The sequence below is a fragment of the Pygocentrus nattereri genome, chromosome 3 (genome assembly GCF_015220715.1).
Source record: "Pygocentrus nattereri isolate fPygNat1 chromosome 3, fPygNat1.pri, whole genome shotgun sequence".
Classification (NCBI taxonomy): Eukaryota; Metazoa; Chordata; class Actinopteri; order Characiformes; family Serrasalmidae; genus Pygocentrus; species Pygocentrus nattereri.
Window position 1 is genome coordinate 2,417,144 of NC_051213.1, and position 18,864 is coordinate 2,436,007.

The window sequence follows — 18,864 nt, forward strand, 5'->3', positions numbered from 1 at the left end:
CTGATTGGTTAGTGTTACTGCTACTGAGAGCTGATTGGTTAGAGTTACTGCTACTGAGAGCTGATTGGTTAGTGTTACTGCTACTGAGAGCTGATTGGTTAGTGTTACTGCTACTGAGAGCTGATTGGTTAGCGCTACTGCTACTGAGAGCTGATTGGTTAGTGTTACTGCTACTGAGAGCTGATTGGTTAGTGTTACTGCTACTGAGAGCTGATTGGTTAGTGTTACTGCTACTTCCCTATAACTCAAACTGGGGTAGAAAAATGCCGATATCACAATCAGAGCTGGGCACATGTTTCACTACACACTGGCAGCTGACTTGAAATTGTACAAGGAGTGACTCAACGTCTCAGTCCATCATCATAAACATGATAATGGCTCGTCTTTGCTTGTGTTTTATATGCTGCTCCTCTGTCTCAGCGGTCCGCTGTGTCCACCGAATGCACACTGCCCACCATAGTCACGCATGCGTAGAGTACAACAAACACACAAGCACAATTCCAGTACTGTTTACTAACCAAAGCTGCAACATAAACAATACTGTTTGCTCTCTAAAGAACCAAACTGAAAATTAAAACTCTTAGATGAAAAATCAGTTGCCTTGTTAAATACTGGATAAAGGATTCAGTATCACACACAGTGTGTGTGTGTGTGTTGTGTAGGTGAGGATGTTAAGCTGAACAGCAGGGTGTTCCACTGGCCACTGCAGATTGTTTCTGTGTGTGAGGGCAGCAGAGGCAAACTGACCACTCAAAGAGACCATGCTGAGGACATACTGCTCAAGAGGTACCCTGAAAACACACACACACACACACACACACACACACACACACACACACACACACACACACACCTCATTTAGTTGCTGGTGTTAAATCCATCAAACTTTCTCTTCAGACTACCTGATGGCAGCCGTAACTCTACAAACAACTGGAGAACATTTACACACATTCTTCTTCAAGAATAAAGTGCCTTTACAAGATATTCAGTAGAGATACACAGTACATGTTTAAGTGACCAATTTACAGACCAAAATGCATTCTGGGTACCTTGTTTACATTAATCAATCCAGGGAAATTGTTTAGGTGTCCAGAGTTAAAGCAGCAGGTCTAAATAGCAAATACTGACAAGGGTTTAGTGACAGAAACCCCTTCAAGTGAGGTGAACTAATGCTGAAGATCACGCTGGAGAGACACCCACCTTGTGCTTCCACTCACTGGCCACTTTATTAGAAACACCTACCTTGTGCTTCCACTCACTGGCCACTTTATTAGAAACACCCACCTTGTGCTTCCACTCACTGGCCACTTTATTAGAAACACCTACCTTGTGCTTCCACTCACTGGCCACTTTATTAGAAACACCCACCTTGTACTTCCACTTACTGGCCACTTTATTAGAAACACCCACCTTGTGCTTCCACTTACTGGCCCCTTTATTAGAAACACGCACCTTGTACTTCCACTCACTGGCCACTTTATTAGAAACACCTACCTTGTGCTTCCACTCACTGGCCACTTTATTAGAAACACCTACCTTGTACTTCCACTCACTGGCCACTTTATTAGAAACACCTACCTTGTACTTCCGCTTACTGGCCACTTTATTAGAAACACCTACCTTGTACTTCCGCTTACTGGGCACTTTATTAGAAACACCTACCTTGTACTTCCGCTCACTGGCCACTTTATTAGAAACACCTACCTTGTGCTTCCGCTCACTGGCCACTTTATTAGAAACACCCACCTTGTGCTTCCACTCACTGGCCACTTTATTAGAAACACCTACCTTGTACTTCCGCTTACTGGCCACTTTATTAGAAACACCTACCTTGTGCTTCCGCTCACTGGCCACTTTATTAGAAACACCCACCTTGTGCTTCCACTCACTGGCCACTTTATTAGAAACACCTACCTTGTACTTCCACTCACTGGCCACTTTATTAGAAACACCTACCTTGTACTTCCACTCACTGGCCACTTTATTAGAAACACCTACCTTGTACTTCCACTTACTGGCCACTTTATTAGAAACACCTACCTTGTACTTCCACTTACTGGCCACTTTATTAGAAACACCTACCTTGTACTTCCACTTACTGGCCACTTTATTAGAAACACCTACCTTGTACTTCCACTAACTGGCCACTTTATTAGAAACACCTTGTGCTTCCACTCACTGGCCACGTTATTAGAAACACCTACCTTGTACTTCCCTTACTGGCCACTTTATTAGAAACACCTACCTTGTGCTTCCACTCACTGGCCACTTTATTAGAAACACCTACCTTGTACTTCCCTTACTGGCCACTTTATTAGAAACACCTACCTTGTACTTCCAATAACTGGCCACTTTATTAGAAACACCTTGTTCTTTCATTTACATGCCACTTTATTAGAAACGCCTATCTTGTACTTCCACTCACTGGCCATTTCATTAGAAACACCCACCCACCTTCAGAGTGTAGTTAAAGAGGTGTGTGTGTGTGTGTGTGTGTGTGTGTGTGTGTGTGTGTGTGTGTGTGTGTGTGTGTCTGTGTGTGTGTGATAGGATCGTGAAGCTGGAGAACACTCTGCAGGCCATTGGAAAGGAAGTGGAGGCGTTTAAGAAGAAAGAAAATATGAGTGTAGAGGAGATGAAGAACAATGTGGAGAAACTGAAGGAGCTCTCAGCCTGCCTGGAGGATGCAGCCACAGAGCTGGAGGTGTGTGTGTGAGTGTGTGTGTGTGAGTGTGTGTGTTTGAGACAGCTGATAACGGTGCTGCTGGATGTGTTTGTGTCATCAGTGCATTAATAAGGAGGAGAGTTTGCTGGAGAGAGAGCAGAGTCAGTTCCCCCTGCTGCAGTCGCTCATGCTGAGTAAACAGCCGTATGATCAGCTCTGGAACACAGCGCTCAGCTTCCACAGCAGTTCAGACGTCTGGATGAACGGTAACGCCTCCTAACACAGACCCAGAAACTGAGATTACTGTAGCTGTTCTCACTGATCTAATCTAAATATTAATGGGGGAAACTGAAACACAGAACCTGCTGTGTTTTCAAATTAGTGAAAAAAGGCCAGAGATGTATCATGCTGTTCCAAATGCTTTCATTTTAAAGTTTATTGACAGTGAGTGTTGGCGAATGCTGTTTTATTTATAATGATAATAATAATAATAATAATAATAATAATAATAATAATAATAATAAGTTATCCATAATGATGTTTTATTATTTATACATCAGTTCGTTCCGGTCACGCAAGCTGATTGGTTGAGTGGCGTTCTAACCCTGCGGTTATTTCACCATAACATCACAGGTTTTTTACAACTCTATCACTCCTCTGAGATGCCGTTGCTAAGCAACCACTCTGACAGCTGTAGGAGACGCTCAAGCCGTTTGAACGTTTTCACTTCTTACTTTGCCACAAACAGAAAACGGACACTGTTAAGACCACATCTGACCGACGGCCGATTTGGTCCGACTCTGAAGACGAGTCGACGCTAAATTCCCAAGCGGTCAGTCGGTCTGTGTGGAGCTGGAGAACAAACTGCCGGCTGAGCAGTGAGTGGGCGGAGCTGGTTACTCTGACGTAGCAACGAGCTGCTCGTTAAGGAGCTATAATTAGGAGGAAGGAGCTGAACATTAAAACATATTAAACGCCGCGTTCACGGCCAGTTTATTCATTTCTTACTGTATTTATTTAACTGCTGTATTAAAGCAGTAGAGCACTCGAGGAGGGAGTTATCACCAGTAACATCACGGCATTATGTCATATATTATTAATATTTTTATATTTATAGCACTTTGAGCCATGATGCCACCCAAACCTTTATTCTGGTGTTGATTAGTTTTGACGGCTTTTGCACAGTAATCAGTCTTGTTATTGGAATATACACACAGACATATTGCTGTTGTCTGATCAAAACCTCGTATCTCCAAAATTGTAATTTTCCAGGAGAAGGTGAAAACTTACTCTACTTCTAATGTAAGTCAATGGAACCAGACGTTTTTCCAAGTCATTTTAGGTCATTTCTTTTGGTCCAATCATCATGGAATTTACAATTTATTTGCAAAATTATTTGCAAAAATAGCGATATGAGGTTTTGTTCCAACGGCAGCAATGTATATACAAATATTGCATATTTGACTTACATTCAAAGTAAAGTACGTTCTTCTCCTGTACAGTTACCATTTTGGAGATACAAGGTTTTCTTTCAACAGCAGCGATATACACTGTACATGTTAGAGTGTGTGTGTGTGTGTGTGTGTGTGTGTGTGTGTGTGTGTGTGTGTGTGTGTGTGTGTGTGTGTATGTCCAGGGCCCTTTGTCCATCTGGATGCCGTGAAGATTTCTGATGAATTGGGGAACATGTGGCGCACCATGTACAAACTGACCAAGACGTTCTCCGAGATGGCCGGGCCGCGGCGCCTGGCTGACAGCTTCGGTGTTAAAATCGACAAATTCAAACAGCACCTGCCCATACTGACCACCATCTGCAACCCCGGCATCAAACAGCGCCACTGGGAGAAGGTCCTCTCTTTCTCTGGCTTTTCTTTCTCACTGTATGTGAGGCAGTTTAGGATGAACGTTTTAACTGAGAAGGTCATGCCTTTTCCATTTTCTTTACCATTAAAACAGTGGTCTCCAACCCTGGACCTGGAGCCGCCGCCTAGCAGAGTTTAGTTCCAGCCTGCATCTAACATGCTTCCCCTCCCGTTACCTATCACTATTGAGCCAATCAGGAACATCTGAATAGGTTAATTAGCTTGAGCAGGTGTGGCAGATTGTGGTTGGAACCAGACACTGCAGGAAGGTAGATCTCCAGGGTCAGTGTCGGAGACCACTGACCTAGAACAAAGTGTCACATGTTACCATGTTACACTTTACAATACATTTTGATCATTTATTCACAGGCATATTAAGACAAACATGCAGCGGTTGTGTTTAGATACAGTCCAGCGGCTTCCTTTTCAGGCAGCACTCCTCTTTGTTTTTGCAGTTAGAACTTTCCCTCCTCCATGTCCCCCTCTTTTCTTTCTCTCTGTTTGCTGTATCTCAGCAGGCACATGTGCAAGGCTGGCTTTACATGGTGCAACTTTCATGTATGTCCGTTTTGTCCGTTTATCTGTTTACATCATTTAGCAGACGCTCTGATCCAGAGCGATTTACCAGAAGAGCTCTGTCTGTCTAGAGAAAGTCTCTCTGCTAGTGACCAGTAGGTTAGAGAGAAAGACGGTCCTGAGCTCAGATACTGATAGAAACACAGTCACTGTAGATACAGAGAGAAAAGGAGCAGAGCTGAACACAGAACAGTGCAATACAATATAATACACTACACTAAAACACAAGTGCAGCACAATATATTGCAATCAATACTTAATTCAGGGCTGATTTAAGTGCTGTGTAAAGAGACGGTCTTCAGTCTGTGTTTGAAGACAGTGAGAGACTCTGCTGTTCGGACAGCCAGGGGGAGTTCATTCCACCGCCTGGCTCCCAGTACAGAGAACATTCTCCACGCTCGTCTTTAATGCACCTTGAAGGATGGCGGGTCAAGCCGAGCTGCACTCGAAGGGCTCGTGGTTCAGTTCCAAATTTCACCATTGCCATCAAGTCTGTAGGGGCTGGTCCATTTCTGGCTTTGTAGGCAGCATTAGGGTTTAAATCTGATGCAGCTACAGGAAGCCAGTGAAGGGAGTGCAGCAGTGGGGTGACGTGGCTGAACTTGGGTAGATTGAAGATGAGCCGTGCTGCCGCGTTCTGGATGAGCTGCAGAGGCTTGATGAGAGATGGTGAGAGATGTCAGACAGACATGAAGAGATGCGACTGGAAACCTGTGTGTCAGAGGGTGAGAAAGAAAGCATTAGTTGAGTGTCATCAGCATAACAGTGATAAGAGGGAGCCATGAGAAGATATTACATCACCAAGAGAGCTAGTGTAAAGAGAAAAGAGAAGAGGGCCCAGCACTGAGCCTTGTGGAACACCAGTTGAGAACCTGCATGGAGAAGTTGTGAACTCTCTCCATGTTACCTCATAAGAGCGATCCTCCAGATAGGACTTGAACCACTTCCTCGCATAGCCAGTGATTCCAAGGTTGGTGAGGATGTCCAGAAGGATTGTATGGTTGACTGTGTCAAAAGCTGCTAAGATATCAAGAAGAATCAGGACATATGACAGTTTGGCTGATCTTGCTGATTGGAGCTTCTCGGTCACCGCTATAAGACCAGTTTCTCTGGAGTGCGCTGATTTGAAGCCAGACTGTTTGGGGTCCTGGAGCTGGTTCTGTGTGAGAAAGAGAGAAAGTTGATTATAGACTGCACGTTCAAGATTTTTTGAAAGGAAAGAAAGAAGTGATACCGGTCTGTAGTTGTTGACATCAGAGCTGTCAAGCATGGGTTCTTCAAGATGGGGAGTACTCTTGCAATCTTGAAAGTTGATGGAACTTTGAGTGATGCCAAGGACTTGTTGATGAGAAAAGTGATGAAGGGCAGTAGGTCCTTGGAGATTGACTGAAACAATGCAGATGGGATGGGATCCAGTGGGCAGGTGGTTGGGTTACTGGATTTGATCAGTTGAAGGACAGCATCTGCGGAAAGAGAAGAAAAACAGTTTAAGGGGTTGAGAACGAGAGGAGGCGGTCTAGTGGAAGGAGTGGGGACAGAGGGAAAAGACTGGCAGATTCTATCAACGTTCTACTCAAAGAAGGTGACAGAATCCCCAGGGGTGAGAGAAGGATGGAGGGGGAGGAGGAGGGTTGAGAAGAGAGGAGAAAATGTTGAAGAGCTTGCGTGGATCAGATGCTGATGCTCCCAGTTTCCCTCTGTAGACAGATGACTTTGCAGCAGTAACTTCGAGTGAGAACTTGGAAAGGAGAGATTGGTAGGAGTGAAGATCCGAGTCGAGCTGCGATTTCCTCCACCTTCTCTCAGCCTTCCTTAGTTCTTGCTGGTTGCTGCGCAGGACACCCATCAGCCAGGGGGCATGTGAGGATGTTGTGAGTTGCCTGCAAGTTGCATGCAGCACATTAGATTCTCCACTAATTAGCCAAATGATTTTTGATACACCGTATCTTTCTCACTATAAAGGCACCCAAAAGGTGTAATTTACATATTTGCAGCATGTTTATCATCAGTGTGTGTTTTTTCCAGCTTTCATTGTCCTTATTTCTATATCTTTGCGTTCTTAACTAGATATTTGCAGAGATTTTTTTTTATCTATTGCATTTTAGGCCTTTGAAGATGAATCTTTAAGTAGCCGTTAAGGTCAAAGTCAAGTCCAAGTTTATTTATATGCTTATAAGCAGGTGTTGTCACAAAGCAGCTTTACAGAATAATCTGGCCCGAGCCCCCATGAGCGTTGCAAATGGCGACAGTGGGAAGAAAAACTCCCTAAGAGCAAGAGGAAGAAACACTGAGAGGAACCAAGACTCAAAAAGGGAACCCATCCTCCTCTGGTTCACACCGGTTAGGAAACAGTGTTAGTTTAAAGTATTACAATAAAACATGGGGAAAAACAGGCAACGGCTAATTAGACAGTTTAAATATATACAGCAGCATCATCGGAGGGTCAGTTCATGAGGGTGAGGTTTGCACAGCATCGTGCAGCATGAAGCTCGATGGTGGTCAAGCCGGTCCAGAAGGCTGGCGAGCAGTGGATGCCCGATCAAGGCAGATGAAGAAAAGCATCAGACGCACAGGATGGGCAGCTGATCAACTCGGCAAAGAAAAGAAAAACACACAGAGTCAGTTCTGTAAAGAGTGGCTGATCACAGGGTTAACAGAGCAGCAGAGACTCTGGCAGGTCTAGTTATTACAGCTCTTTACTAAAAGGGAGAAACCAGAAAGGTAACAGAGACAAGAGGGCTCTTAATGAAGGTGAAGCTTATAACCTAATGATGCCTCTCAGACCACATTCATCACAAGCGCGTCTCACTCTGCTCTTCTGAAAAACGCTCCTTTGGATCACAAATGAATTTCAGCGTCTAATTTGGTGCAACATGAGAGGAGATGCATCTACAGCTGCTTTTTCCACGGCATGGTACCGGCTTGGCTCAACTCGACGCGACTTGCTTTTCTTGGTTTTCCATTATTGTTACTGGGTAATATTTTTGGGACCACCCAGGTTCCAAGCGAGCTGAGCTGATCCAAAAAGGTGATGTTAAAATGTTCCAGACGGCTACTACTCTTTCTCTGGCGTCTCCTTTTTGTGCAACCAGAATCGTCTCCTTGTCTAATGTAGTATCTCCTGTTTTGGTCAGCAGTCTTTCTTTCTTCTGAACAAAAATTTCTCTCCTTCATGTCGCTATGACGACCAGCTACACTGAGGGGCGCTGTATCTGCAGTGGAACATGAAGTAGCTGGTACCAAAAGCAAGTCGAATCGAGTCGAGTCGGGCCCACGATGCACTGGAAGGCCAGCTTATGTGCTGTAAGACATGATAGAAGCCTAAAGCAGAATAAATGCTGGCCAAGCATTGGCTAGTTAAAGCAGCTGGTTACAGAAACGTACGTGAAAATCATGTTTATTCTTCTGGTTTGGGAAACCTTGAGTCCTTTTCAATCGCCCAGTCAACCGTCTTCCGTTTCCCTTTCTTGTCCGTCGATCTGGTGAAATCAATGCGTGGAAAGGATGTCGTTTGACATGATCACGTGATGCACTGTTGCCACTTTTGATTGGTTGCTTCAGGAATCTTTACAGAGTTGAGGCACTTGCAACTGTTGCAGCTTTACATTCTGCAACTCCACTGCAGTTTAGGTTCATGGAGGTTTCGAGCAGCTAAAGTTGCATGAACGTTTCATCGTGTAAAGCCAGCGTTAGAACCTCACACGTCGAAGTGATCAATAAAAGAACAGCTGACCAAAAATGTCAGTGCTCATTGCAGTAAATGAATCTCCCACAGAGCTGCGTCGTGCCAAACTCAGTAATATTTGTAGTGTTAACTTCATGGCGGTGTGGACTGTTGATGGCCATGTTGGCTCTGAACGCAGCGCTAATTGGATGGATCACAGCCACTTTGGCTCAGCTTGCTGGATGGCAGCCGTGTTGGATTGGATTGATCACCCTAGTGGAGTGTGGTGGGATAGGATGGTGTGTGTTGAATTATTGATGGTTGTTTTTAGATCAGCGCCATCGTGGGATTTGAGGTGAAGCCAGAGGCTGACACTTCTCTCCTCAACATGGTGGAGCTCGGACTGTCCGAATTCACAGACAAGTAAGAGGAGTTACAGAACAATAAGATTGTGTGTTTACTACGGAATCTCTGACCATCTCTCTCTCTCTTTCTGGAGGTTGGAGGAGATTGGAGCATCTGCCAGTAAGGAATATTCGCTGGAGAAAGCACTGGAGAAGATGAAGAATGAATGGGCTGAACTTCGCTTTGTGTTTGCCCAGTACAGAGACACGGTAACACGCGTATACACAAATATACAGCAGTTAGTTCCGGCTTGAACTGCCGATGTACTGATCGGTGGTCTGTGGAGCTACCACTGCGCCACTGGGAGGTAGACAGACAGGCAGACAGACAGGCAGACAGACATGATGGATGGATGGAGTGAAAAAACACACATACGCCCTCCTGTACAGCTCTGTGTGTCTGTGTTTGTGTGAACAGGGGACCAGCGTTGTCTCTGCAGTGGACGATATCCAGGTGTTGCTGGACGATCATGTCATTAAGACCCAGACGATGAGGGGGTCTCCGTTCATAAAGCCCATCGAAGCAGAATGCAAGGTAACACACACACACACACACACACACACACACACACACTCACTCTGTGTGAACCCCCTGACGGAGACGGGCTTACATCCTGCCTGTGACATTAGCTTCACATATTAGGGGAACAAACTCCACAGAATCAGATCATTAGTTTAGGTTACATGATGGTTCCAGCTAGTTCCAGCAGTCTAGCTCAACTGCACTGAAATTCTCTACAGGTTCTAGATATTAATTGGGTAGGTATGTGGTACAATATCTACAGTGCACACTTAAAAATGATGGTTCTTCATGGGTACCTTAGTAAAAATGGTTCTATAGAGATAGAGAACCTCAAAATACTGATTAAAGGGTTCTTCGCAGTATTTAACAGTTCTTCAGAGTAATGGGGAATGTGCTGAAGATGGTTCTGTATAGAACCATGACACATATTAGCACTTGTATTGAGAAAGCTTTTGAACATATACATTAATAATAGTAATAATAATAATAATAATAATAATAATAAAAGCAAAGCGTGTGTGTTTTTAGGTCTCTGACATGGTGTGGTCACTCTTTGTCTCTCAGACTGTGACAGGTGTGAACATACTGTGCTGCCAGTTCTCCTAGAACATAACATAGAACATAACATCTCCTTTATGTTCTCTCTCTGTCTCTGTCTCTCTCTCTCTCTCTCTCTCTCTCTCTCTCTCTCTCTCTCTCTGTCTCTCTCTCTCTCTGTCTGTCTCTCTCTCTCTCTCTCTCTCTCTCTCTCTGTCTCTCTCTCTCTCTGTCTTTCTTTCTGTCTCTCTCTGTCTGTCTCTTTCTCTGTCTCTCTCTGTGTCTCTCTCTCGCTCTGTCTCTCTCTCACTCTCTGTCTCTCTCTCACTCTCTCTCGCTCTCTGTCTCTCTCTCGCTCTCTGTCTCTCTCTCTCTGTCTCTTTCTCTGTGTCTGTCTCTCGCTCTCTGTCTCTGTCTCTCTCTGTCTGTCTCTTTCTCTGTCTCTCTCTGTGTCTCTCTCTCGCTTTCTCTCTCTCTCTCTCTCTCTCTCGCTTTCTCTCTCTCGCTTTCTCTCTCTCTCTGTCTCTCTCTGTCTGTCTCTCTCTGTGTCTCTCTCTCGCTTTCTCTCTCTCTCTCTCTCTCTCGCTTTCTCTCTCTGTCTCGCTCTCTTGCATTCTCTCTCTGTCTCTCGCTCTCGCATTCTCTCTCTCTCTCTCACTTTCTCTCTCTGTCTCTCTGTCTCTCTCTCTCTCTCTCTGGCTCTCTCTCTCTCTCTCTCACTTTCTCTCTCTGTCTCTCTCTCTCTCGCATTCTCTCTCTGTCTCTCTCTCTCTCTCTCTCACTTTCTCTCTCACTTTCTCTCTCACTTTCTCTCTCTGTCTCTCTCTCTCTCGCATTCTCTCTCTGTCTCTCTCTGTCTCTCTCTCTCTCTGTCTCTGCAGCTGTGGGAGGAGAAGTTGTTGCTGATGCAGGACATCCTGGACGCGATGCTGAAGTGTCAGTCCACCTGGCTCTACCTGGAGCCCATCTTCAGCTCTGATGACATCATCGCCCAGATGCCTGAGGAGGGCCGCAAGTTTGGCATCGTGGACAGCTACTGGAAGGACATCATCGCTGAAGCGGTGTGTGTGTGTGTGTGTGTGTGTTTTAGTGTACAGTTAATGTACAAATGTCCAAAATGTCAATCTTTATCATGATCAGTATTATTGAGATGCAGATGTTTTGCTGTTCAGTGCAGCTGTGAATGTCTTCACACTGTGAATGTTCAGTAAATGCTGATGCAGCCATCAGCTTTAGTTCAACCCCTTCATCACGTGTCTGCAGACTCATCTGCAGCACTGCTGTGTCTGATCCACTCGCACCAGCACAACACACACTAACACAAAACCACCACGTCAGTGTTACTGCAGTACTGAGAATGACCCACCACCCAAACAGTACCTGCTCTGTGAGGGTCCATGGGGGTCCTGACCACTGAAGAACAGGGTAACAGAGTATCAGAGAAACAGATGGACTACAGTCTGTAACTGTAGAACTACAGAGTGCAGCTATACGGTCAGTGGAGCTGATAAAGTGGACAGTGAGCGTAGAAACAAGGAGGTGGTCAGGATCTCAAAAAGACTGCTCTTCTTTAGAAAAGACAATGGTTCTATATAGAACCAGGAACACTTAAAGAACCATTTGGACACTTTAATGCTTCTTTGCATAACAGTGTTAGATCTGCCGGTAGTCTTTACCGCCACGCTCTGTTTGTATTTGAGAAGCACAAACAAAAAAACTCCACTCCTTACTTTGTGTTTAACTCACGTCAGGTAAACATTCGACTTTATCGTTCACTCTTTTCGCCACTTTTGGTCAAAAACAAGCCTGTCTAATCAGTGGTGCTGGTATTTCACGCTCCCTGCTGTGTGCAGCACTCAGCAGGGTAGTTTACCCTCAGTTGGCTCAATGCAAACGGCCGCGAACTCAAACATAGCTTCATAATGAGTGAGTTAGAGTGGCCTCAGAATAACTGCTCTAACGTGGGTCTGCGCACTCACAAGGTTTTCTTCAGACAGCATCGATGTATCTCCAAAATGAGAATTTTGTAGGGTTAGAAAAAAGGCCAGGCTTGAATAGCCGATGTACTGATTGATGGTCCGTGAAGTTACGACTGCACCACGCAGATGAAAACGGGGAAAACACCTCAAGGAATAGGAAATATAAAGGCGGGAAAAGGGCAAACAAAGGGGATGCTGAAAGCAGCGTGCTCAATCAAATCTGAACTAGAAATGTGAAATAAAAGATAAACAGTAAACACAAGTTACTTCCACTGTAATTATGAGAGGTAGGCAGACCCAGTGTTTCACCTGTTTGTTCTTTGTGGAGCAAACACCTTTCATATGGCTTTGAGCTGCTTCTTGTCTTCTGTTTGGCTTTTAAGTCGTTTTCGTGCAATTTCTCTCTTTTCTTTTTCCTTTTCATTTTCATTTTGTTTAAATGCCCATCTGGGCTGCATACCGTACCAGTCACCCCTCTACAAAGGTGTGACACAGGCTGCAGTTTGCCACAGCCTTAAGTAGAGGAGTCAACAGGTGAGTCAGGTTGGGCCTAATCAGCCCTAGGGTTCCCTGAAGTTACGACACCTTGCCACCGTCGCCCTCTATTGGCAGCCGGCAGCGCAGCCTGGGCCCCTACAATCCTGAAACTTACACACAGTGTTAAGGGAAACAGAAATTTTCAGATTATGCCAAAAACTGAAAAATGTAATATGTATCTGATATTTCTGTGTGTGTGTTTATGTTAGTTGAAGGACACACGTGTGCTAGTGGCCACTGGGCAGCCCAACATGCTGTCCCGCCTGCAGGAGTCAAACATCTACCTGGAGGACATTCAGCGTGGACTCAACACCTACCTGGAGAAAAAGAGACTCTACTTTCCCAGGTAACACGATCAGACTGACCCGTGAGCTTCCGCAGGAGACAAACACATTATAGAATACATTAGATTGAATTAGAACATTGTGGCTTTTTGTGAATTAAATCAAATAAAGCGATTTAATAAATGTTTGAGCAGATTCTGCAGCCATGACCAGCATGTGTTTTAAATCTGTGGTCTAGTGATCTAGACACACTGTGAAACCTTAAATCCAGATATTTCTAGGTACCTGCTACCATTTGAACAGTTGACATCAAAAGCTTTTGCAGTTGCTGTGATGAACCTCTGTTAACTGTCTCTCTGTCTGCGCTCAGGTTTTTCTTCCTGTCTAATGATGAGCTCCTGGAGATCCTGTCAGAGACAAAGGACCCCCTGCGTGTGCAGCCCCACCTAAAGAAGTGCTTTGAGGGCATCGCTAAGCTGGAGTTCACCCCAGAGCTGGAGATTACGGGCATGATCAGCTCAGAGAAAGAGAGCGTACCATTCACTGACATCATCTACCCAGCTAAGGCCAAGGCACGCAGCACACTGACCACTACAGATATAATCTATAATACATTATACAGTATATAATATATACTATATTTACAGACATCATCCACCCAGGTAATATAGTATATTATACAACAGTGAGTTCCAGGCCACTCGAGCTGATTAGTTGAGCGGCGTTCTAACCATGTGGTTATTTCACCATAACATCACAGGTTTTTCACAATCACTGCATCACTCCGCTGAGACGCTGTTGCTAAGCAACGACTCTGACAGCTGTAGGAGACGCTCGAGCCATCTGAACGTTTTTACTTCTGACTTTGCCACAAACAGAAAACGGACGCTGTTAAGACCACATCTGACCGACAGCCGATTTGGTCCGACTCTGAAGACGAGACGACGCTAAATTCCCAAACTGTCGTCACCACTGAGCCGCTTTTCAGTCGGCAGCTGTGACAGAAGAACAGCTGAAGAACCTGGAATCAGCCAGAAATGAACCCAACACCATTCGCCAAACTAAACGGGCTGTAAGAAGCTTTACAGACCGGCTGGAACAAAACAACATTAATACTGATCTGGAGAAACTGACCAAACTGAGCTGAACCTGATATTAGGTCAGTTTTACGGCTCAGTCTGCACTTTAGAAGGCGTGGCTTACAGCAGACTGTGCAGCGAGTGGGTGGAGCTTGTTACTCTGACGTAGCAATGAGCTACTCGTTAAGGAGCTATAATTAGGAGGAAGGAGCTGAACATTAAAACACATTAAACGCCGCGTTCACGGCCAGTTTATTCATTTCTTACTGTATTTATTTAACTGCTGTATTAAAGCAGTAGAGACACTCGAGGAGGGAGTTATCACCAGTAACATCACGGCTGGGATGATCTACGGACACCAGATCAAATAACGCACTCCCTCTTGGGTTCTACTGCTTAGTTATATGTCGCTATATATTGTGTGTGCGTAATGTTATGCTGTGTGTTGTTCAGGGAATGGTGGAGAAGTGGCTTCTGCAGGTGGAGAACATGATGCTGAGCAGTGTGAGGGATGTAATCCGGCAGGGAGTAGAGCAGTACCCTCAGGTACACACATCCCCCACTTCACACACATCACAGCTTATTCTGGAGAGAAAACTAAACAGTCTGAGAAATAAAAACTGGAATAAAAGACAAAAGAGATTTCATCAAATCTCCACAAACATCAGCGTCACAAACACGTCATGAAATGGTTCGAAACAGGAACCCAACCCTACCGCCCTAAACATGGGCTTCACTACTTGCTCTAATTTAATAAACGGTGGGCAATTATTTCACCAGGGATCCTAACAGTGTTATTGCTGTATGTAACCAGTGTTTGCTTTTGTTGTGCATGTTCAGGTCTCATATCCTACATTTTACCTGTATATTAGGTTTTCCTTCGATGTGATATTTTACTTTTGTTATTACAACCTTATCTCCAAAAAAGTTGGGATGCTGTGCAAAATATAAATAAAAACAAAATGCAATGATGTGCAAATCATTTAAACCCTATATTTCATTGAAAATGGTACAAAAACAACAAATCAAATGTTTAAACTGAGAAATTTAATTATTTTTAAAATGTTTTTATTTGTTGGGACGGGTCTGTTCACCGCTGAGCTTCATCTCCTCGTCTTTAACAGCTCTGTCATTGTTTGGGAACTGAGGAGACGCTGCTGCAGCTCTGACAGTGAAATGTTTTCTGTTCTTGTCTGATTCAGGATTTCAGCTAATCGTCAGTTTTAGGGGCTCATTTGTCATAATTTTCATTTCATAACATGCCAAATGTTTTCAGTGGTGACCGGTCTGGACTGCAGGCAGGTCAGTTTAGCACCTGGACTCTTTTAATACGGAGCAGTGCTGCTGTAATACATGCAGAATGTGGTTTGACATCGTCCTGCTGAAATAATCAAGACCTTCCCTGAAAAAGACGTCGTCTGGACGGCAGCAGATGTTGCCAATACATGTACAGCACTGTGTGAAAGTCTCAGGCACCCAAGACACATTTTCAAAATCTATTTATTTGTGCAGTTTGTGTTTATTTACTGAGTAAAGTGTTAATATTTGAATAAACAAAATTTATTGAATTTTACTCCACTTCCACTTCGCCTCAGTCCATTTTAAAATGTTTTTATTTTCATTTTGCACGGCGCCCTAACCTTCTTGAAACTGGGGTTGTATAAAGGGGTTAATGAACCAAAGGCAGTCATAATTCATATTGCATATTGTGAAACACTGGCAGTATTTAACAGTGACGCTGAGGTGAGAGAGACACTCAGCAGAGCCATCAGCTCTTATCCACTAGGTAACACTTCCACATGCACTCTTGCGCTGTAAACCGCTTCTGTGAGAATCAGAAATTGCATCAGGGGGTTCAGAGGGAATTTTCACAGCTGCAAAGAGGTGCAGATTTCTTTCTGAGTATGTGACTAAACCTGGCTGAAAGCTCTGCTGCTGTTGGATCTCGACTCTAAACTCACGGTCCAACTCTGTGCCGTTCAGGTCCCCAGGAAGAAGTGGGTGTTGCAGTGGCCTGGTCAGGTTGTTATTTGTGCATCGTCCATTTTCTGGACCAGTGAAGTGTCTCACGCTATACAGAACAATACTCTACCTGTGAGTACACACACACACACACACACACACACACACACACACACACACACACACACACACACACACACACACACACTGCATTTGGCTGACGCTCTTATCTAGAGCGACTTACAATTTCATAATTTTACACAGAGAGGTGAAGGTGGTGTTAGGAGTCTTGCCAAGGGACTCATTGGTATAGTGTAGGGTGGTTACCCAGGTGGGGGATTGAACCCCAGCTAACAGTGTAGAAGGTAGAGGTGTTAACCACTACACTAACCAACCACACGCACACACACACATGATAGAGGTCACCTGTCTTACTCAAAATCTTTTAGTTTTTAGTTGAAGGTCTGGGCCATGTTTTCACATTCAACATTAAGCTCAGTCGGGCTTGGCTTTGTCTTCTAATGAATGAATTTTTACCTGAAAGAATATTCCTGCATAATTATCTCTAGTATTGTCTTGTATGTGCACAACAAAGCTGATTTTACCAGTGGTTCACGCGAGACAGAATAAAAAGACACTTGAGTCAGGAGGTCTCAAAGATTGGGCTTTTAAAATACCAGTACTAGACGGGTCTCATCAGATCAGCTCTCAAAGACTAGGCTTCAGGCCTCAAAGCAGGTATCAGTATCAGCAGGGTCAGTTAGGCCTGGTCATGTCCGGTCCAAAGACGAGGGTTCAGGCTTTAAACTCAGCTTTGTCAGTGAGGCCTGTTCAGATCTGATCTCAAAGATAAGGTTTTGAATTCAAACTTAAGCTTCAAGTTCTGAAATTCAGGGGTTTGGGCTTGAAATTTCAAAGTATCGGTCAGGTCAGGTCTTAATGTCAAAGGTTTGGGCATTTAAAATTAGCAGTACCAGATCTCTATAAGAAAGGTTATACAACTTTTTACATAGATCTGTTTATCAGCAGAGCAACCATGATACACTGTGCGTGTGTGTGTGTGTGTGTGTGTGTGTGTGTGTGTGTGTGCGCGTTACAGGCGTATGTGGAACAGTCTAATGCTCAGATTGCAGACATTGTTGAGCTGGTTAGAGGTAAACTGTCTGGAGGAGCGAGGATGACTCTCGGCGCGCTGACAGTCATTGATGTACACGGTAAATATGGGCTTTACAATTGACTACGCATTGTATTAAATATTTTAGAATTCATACTGTTCTTTTGTGCAGCAGAATAGTTATGCCTATGATATTGAGATGAAGTGGCACTGTTGATTAAGTGAATGTGTTTTTGAATTAGTGCCCTAATCACTGTTCCCTACATTGGAGCACTATAGAATCTATTACAGGGAACAGACATGGTGCCCTAATCACTGTTCCCTACATTGGAGCACTATAGAATCTATTACAGGGAACAGACATGGTGCCCTAATCACTGTTCCCTACATTGGAGCACTATAGAATCTATTACAGGGAACAGACATGGTGCCCTAATCACTGTTCCCTACATTGGAGCACTATAGAATCTATTACAGGGAACAGACATGGTGCCCTAATCACTGATCCCTACATTGGAGCACTATAGAATCTATTACAGGGAACAGACATGGTGCCCTAATCACTGATCCCTACATTGGAGCACTATAGAATCTATTACAGGGAACAGACATGGTGCCCTAATCACTGTTCCCTACATTGGAGCACTATAGAATCTATTACAGGGAACAGACATGGTGCCCTAATCACTGATCCCTACATTGGAGCACTATAGAATCTATTACAGGGAACAGACATGGTGCCCTAATCACTGATCCCTACATTGGAGCACTATAGAATCTATTACAGGGAACAGACATGGTGCCCTAATCACTGATCCCTACATTGGAGCACTATAGAATCTATTACAGGGAACAGACATGGTGCCCTAATCACTGATCCCTACATTGGAGCACTATAGAATCTATTACAGGGAACAGACATGGTGCCCTAATCACTGATCCCTACATTGGAGCACTATAGAATCTATTACAGGGAACAGACATGGTGCCCTAATCACTGATCCCTACATTGGAGCCCTTGAGCAAGGCTGTGAGAGTGGTGCTGGTGGGTCATGCGAGTGGCATCTGCAGCTGTATGTTATTGATTGTATTAGGCACTGAGTTTGGAGAGGTCATGACCTTGGCTTCCTTTTCTGGTCAGCGCGTGATGTGGTGGTGAAGTTGGCGCAGGACGGTGTGTCGTCCCTGAATGATTTCCAGTGGATCTCACAGCTGCGCTATTACTGGGAGGATGGGGACGTCATGCTGAGAATGATCACCACTGAGCTGAAGTACGGATACGAGTACCTGGGCAACTCCCCCCGACTGGTCATCACTCCCCTGACTGACCGCTGCTACAGGTTACAGCACACACACACACACACACGGAGACACACGGCACATACATTTGTATGCTAAATATACTTTAAATACTAGTATATATACTACATAAATACTAAATATGCTAAACTGCTATCAGATCTAAACCTCATATCTCCAAAATAAGAATTTTACAGGAGAAGGAAAAAACCTACTTTACTTTTAATGTAAGTCAATGGAACCAGACGTCTTTCCAAGTAATTCTGGGTCATTTCTTTTGGTCCTCTCATCAAGAAATTTACACACAGTGTATAGGACAACAGGTATTTTCAATGGATGTCAAAAACTGAAAAACAACAAAAGTGGAGATATGAGGTTT

General features: G+C 44.3%; 1 protein-coding gene across 1 annotated transcript in view; it reads left to right on the forward strand.

The window, feature by feature from the left end:
- dnah3 (dynein axonemal heavy chain 3) overlaps positions 1–18,864 on the forward strand; it is a 101,034-nt gene that overhangs the window by 26,723 nt on the left and 55,447 nt on the right. The window contains exons 14-27 of the mRNA XM_037536069.1: positions 663–786; positions 2,551–2,704; positions 2,787–2,931; positions 4,302–4,513; positions 9,099–9,190; positions 9,267–9,381; positions 9,590–9,706; positions 11,113–11,292; positions 12,957–13,093; positions 13,402–13,603; positions 14,564–14,656; positions 16,094–16,204; positions 17,172–17,286; positions 18,328–18,526. Of these exons, the coding sequence (XP_037391966.1) occupies positions 663–786; positions 2,551–2,704; positions 2,787–2,931; positions 4,302–4,513; positions 9,099–9,190; positions 9,267–9,381; positions 9,590–9,706; positions 11,113–11,292; positions 12,957–13,093; positions 13,402–13,603; positions 14,564–14,656; positions 16,094–16,204; positions 17,172–17,286; positions 18,328–18,526 (1,996 nt within the window). The remainder of the gene's footprint in view (positions 1–662; positions 787–2,550; positions 2,705–2,786; positions 2,932–4,301; positions 4,514–9,098; positions 9,191–9,266; positions 9,382–9,589; positions 9,707–11,112; positions 11,293–12,956; positions 13,094–13,401; positions 13,604–14,563; positions 14,657–16,093; positions 16,205–17,171; positions 17,287–18,327; positions 18,527–18,864) is intronic.